The 3,991-nt window shown below is 39.1% G+C and overlaps 1 protein-coding gene across 1 annotated transcript; it reads left to right on the top strand.

Annotated features, from left to right (window-relative positions):
- Nucleotides 1-2,784: 2,784 nt before the first annotated feature.
- Nucleotides 2,785-3,684, top strand: LOC311599636 (vomeronasal type-1 receptor 90-like; the record flags this gene model as incomplete). Its single annotated transcript, XM_084785661.1, has 1 exon — nt 2,785-3,684. One exon carries the CDS (start codon nt 2,785-2,787, stop codon nt 3,682-3,684), a length of 900 nt encoding a protein of 299 aa, XP_084641787.1.
- Nucleotides 3,685-3,991: the final 307 nt, after the last annotated feature.

Genomic DNA, 3,991 nt, shown 5'->3' with positions numbered 1-3,991 from the left:
AAATATTCGGTGAAGCATATATAGTATAATGGAAAGATGTGTGTGTGTGTGTGTGTGTGTGTGTGTGTGTGTATGTGTGTGTATAAGGACATAGAGGTGACAAGAGCTCTACAAGAAGAGCAACAGTGTCAACTAACAAGGGCCCATGGAGCCTGTGGAGTGAAGCACTAACCAAAGATGACGTATGGACAGGGTCTAGGTCCCTTTCATAGATACAGCTGGTGAGCAGCTCAGGATTCATGTGGCTTCACTAGTAAGAGTAGTGGGGTCTCTCTCTGATGTGGACTATGTTGCCTGCTTATTGTTCACTTTCCCAGGCTGGGACTGCCTTGAGGGGCCACAAGGGAATAGGGTGAACTCAGTCCTGATCTGGTGTGGGTGGGGGAAGTGCTCTCCTTTTGTGAATAATTGGAAAGGGAGGTATGGGAAGGAGGGTGGGACTGGGAAGGGAGGAGGAAGCGTGCTACAACCAGGATGTAAAGTGAATAAATAAAGAAATTATATGAAGGTACTGAATTAAGTTAATTCAATAATAAATTGATCCAGGTAACGAGGCTAAATAACTTAGATAAGAACCAAAGGTAAGACTATTGAGTGAAACTGTAAAAAATTTCTGGGTGCTGGTGATGAATGTTAACACTGTGGAAACTTATTTTTAACTGTATGAGAACAAATTGTTTTTATAAAGAAATTCCCAAGCTGCACGAGAATGTGGTCATCTTCAGCAAGTTCATTTTGTCATAATGTGAGGAAAAGAGTACTTGTCTTAATGTGGCATGTTTTCCCTTGTTGGAGGATCCTAGTTCTACAACTTCAGATATAACTAGGCAGCCTGTAGTACATATGAAAAACAGGAAAGCAAAAAGGGACCATCACCAGGATAGGGAGCAAAAGAGAGCAGAATAGAAGGATATTCATATCTGGTTAGGTAAATGGGAAAGCCAGGGCTCCTTAGCAGGGGAGGAGGGAGGTAAATGCAGAAGAAGGTAGAAGGAAGGTAAAGGTAGCAGGATACAACTGAGGGCAATGGGTGGGTTCTTAGGGAAGTCTGAGAGAGATAAAGACAGAGAAAGAAGGTAGTTAGGTAAACCAAAAACATAAGGAATGATATTGCTAATGATTTCCTTTCCTTCCTTTATCTCAAAAAATTAAAATGAAAATAATGTTTGTCTTAACTAGGATTTAGTTATTTAATACCAAATTGGAATTCACAAAGTATTTTTTTTTAATTTTTTTTCGTTTTTTTTAAACTTTATTAATTTATTCTTGTTACATCTCAATGGTTATCCCATCCCTTGTATCCTCCCATTCTTCCCTCCCTCCCATTTCCCCCTTATTTCCCTCCCCTATGACTGTTCCTGAGGGGGATTACCTCCCCTGTATATGCTCATAGGGTATCAAGTCTCTTCTTGGTAACCTGCTGTCCTTCCTCTGAGTGCCACCAGGTCTCCCCCTCCAGGGGACATGGTCAAAGGTGAGGCACCAGAGTATGTGAGAAAGTAATATCCCACTCTCCACTCTACTGTGGAGAGTGTTCTGTCCATTGGCTAGATCTGGGTAGGGGTTTAAGGTTTACCGCCTGTATTGTCCTTGGCTGGTGCCTTAGTTTGAGAGGGACCCCTGGGCCCAAATCTGCCTATCATAATGTTCTACTTGTAGGCTTCTAGGACCCTCTGGAATGGATAAAGAAACTGTGGTACATATACACTATGGAATACTACTCAGCTATTAAAAACAAGGAATTCTCGAAATTTGTGGACAAATGGATTGAGCTAGAAATGATCATAATGAGTGAGTTAAGCCAGAAGCAGAAAGACTCAAATGGTATATACTCACTTATATCTGCATATTAGCCCAAGGGGCATGTCCCACGAAAGCCTTCACTTACCAGGAAACTGAGACAGAGGGGAGGACATTCTAGTGGGACTCTAGATGAGAGAAGCATGGGAGAGTCACAAAGTATTTAAATGGGAAAGGAACAGAACTGGAAGCCATCTAGGTCAACTTATAACCATAGTACATTTATGGTCTCCAACTCTATGTTTTAAACTCTCGATTCTGAGGATGTAAGATGTTATAGAAAAAGGAACATACAAACAGATGAAATAAGATTGACATTTTACTGAATAAAATAATGAGATTATCATGCATTATCATTGTGAAAATAATTAGAATTATGAGTAGAAATATGGACAGTTGCAAAACAGAACACAATAAATTATAGTATATGAAGCTGAGTCACCTGGGTTTTTAAAAAATTTCTTTAGGGATCTTTTTTCCAAGACTAACATAGTTTTGCTCAGTTGCACCTATGCGATTAACGATCTTGCTCATCACCACTGTTGTAGGTGTTTAGTCTAAAATAAGGCAATATAAATCAATAAGATAGGATTTCTTGGTCACAAGACTCAGGTGAAATATAGGCAAACAAAGTGTGACTTTGTATAGATATGAATTTGAATGCATTTATTATCTATACTATGCAATACGTGTGTGTGTGTGTGTGTGTGTGTGTGTGAGAGAGAGAGAGAGAGAGAGAGAGAGAGAGAGAGAGAGAGAGAGAGAGAGAGAGAGAGAGAGAGGGAGAGGGTATATAGAAATGTAGGCTATAATGTACACTCTGGAACATCACAAGTTAAAGACATGTTATTCAAGAGCTTTTAAGAAAAATGGAATGACAATACAGACACACTGTCCAGTGAATGACAAATTTGATGTATACTCTATTTTTTCAGATACAAGGAATATGCTTCCACTATGCTCTTAAGATGAAGACACTTCTTTATGTCCTCACTAGAGAATATCCTTTATTTTCAAGCTGGTCTTGGAGTCCTAGCCAATATCGTTCTCCTTTTATTCTACACTTTCATAATCCTAGGTCATAGACCTAAGCTCACTGACCTGATCTCCTGTCAACTCACCTTCATTCACATAATGATGGTCCTCACTGGAGGGGATATTTGGCTTACAGATGTGTTTGAGTCACTGAACATTGGGAATGACTTCAAATGTAAGGCAACGTTTTATATACACAGGGTGATGAGAGGCCTCTCCATCTGCATCACCTGCCTCCTGAGTGTGTTCCAGGCTGTCACTATCAGTCCCAGTACCTCTGTGTTGGCAAAATTTAAACATAAACTTAAAAAATACACGATCAACTCCTTCTTTTGTATTTGGTCTTTCAATTTGTCTTTCAGTAGCAGCTTGTTGTTCAGTATTGGTGCATTTACCAATGTGAGTGAAAACAACCAGATGAAGGTCACTAAATCCTGCATAATCTTACCCATGAACTACATCATCAGGGCATTGATTTTTACAGTGATAGCCTTTAGAGATGTGTTTCTTGTAGGAATCATGCTGACCACAAGCACATACATGGTGATTATCTTGTTCAGACATCAGAGGCAATGCAAGCATCTTCATAGTGTCAGGTACCTGAGAACATCACCCGAGAAAAGGGCCACCCAGACAATCTTGGCGCTGGTGGTTTTCTATGTGGTCTTGTACTGGATGGACTTCATCATCTCATATACCTCGGTCCTAGTATGGATGTATGACCCAGTCTTCCTGACTGTTCAGAAGTTTGTGTTGAATGTTTATCCTACAATTGCTCCTTTGATACAAATCTGTTCTGATAAGAGACTAACCAGTGTGTTTAAATTCATGCAGTTAAAGCATCAGTAAATTTTTATAAAACATGTTTTTCTTTTCTTTTAAAACTGACTCATTTATTTTTATTTTCTATAAAATTGTTGTGCTAGCATGTGTACATATGTGCATTCCTGATACTCACATAGGTGTACAGAGGTCATGGCATCCCCTGGAACTGGAGTTTCAGGTGGATGCAGGTGCCTTCATGGTGTAGCAACAGTAATTGCTCTTTTTCTAAGTTATGGATTATTCTCATATTAAAAATTTTCAAATAGCAAAGTGAGATTCTTCATGTAATTTTTAAAACTTTTGTAGTACACATATATATTCTTTTTACGTT

Source organism: Acomys minous, assembly GCF_964271855.1.
Source record: "Acomys minous genome assembly, chromosome: 6".
In the NCBI taxonomy this organism is placed as follows: domain Eukaryota; kingdom Metazoa; phylum Chordata; class Mammalia; order Rodentia; family Muridae; genus Acomys; species Acomys minous.
The sequence above is the reverse complement of the archived record's forward strand: the minus strand, read 5'-3'. Positions and strand labels throughout refer to the sequence as shown.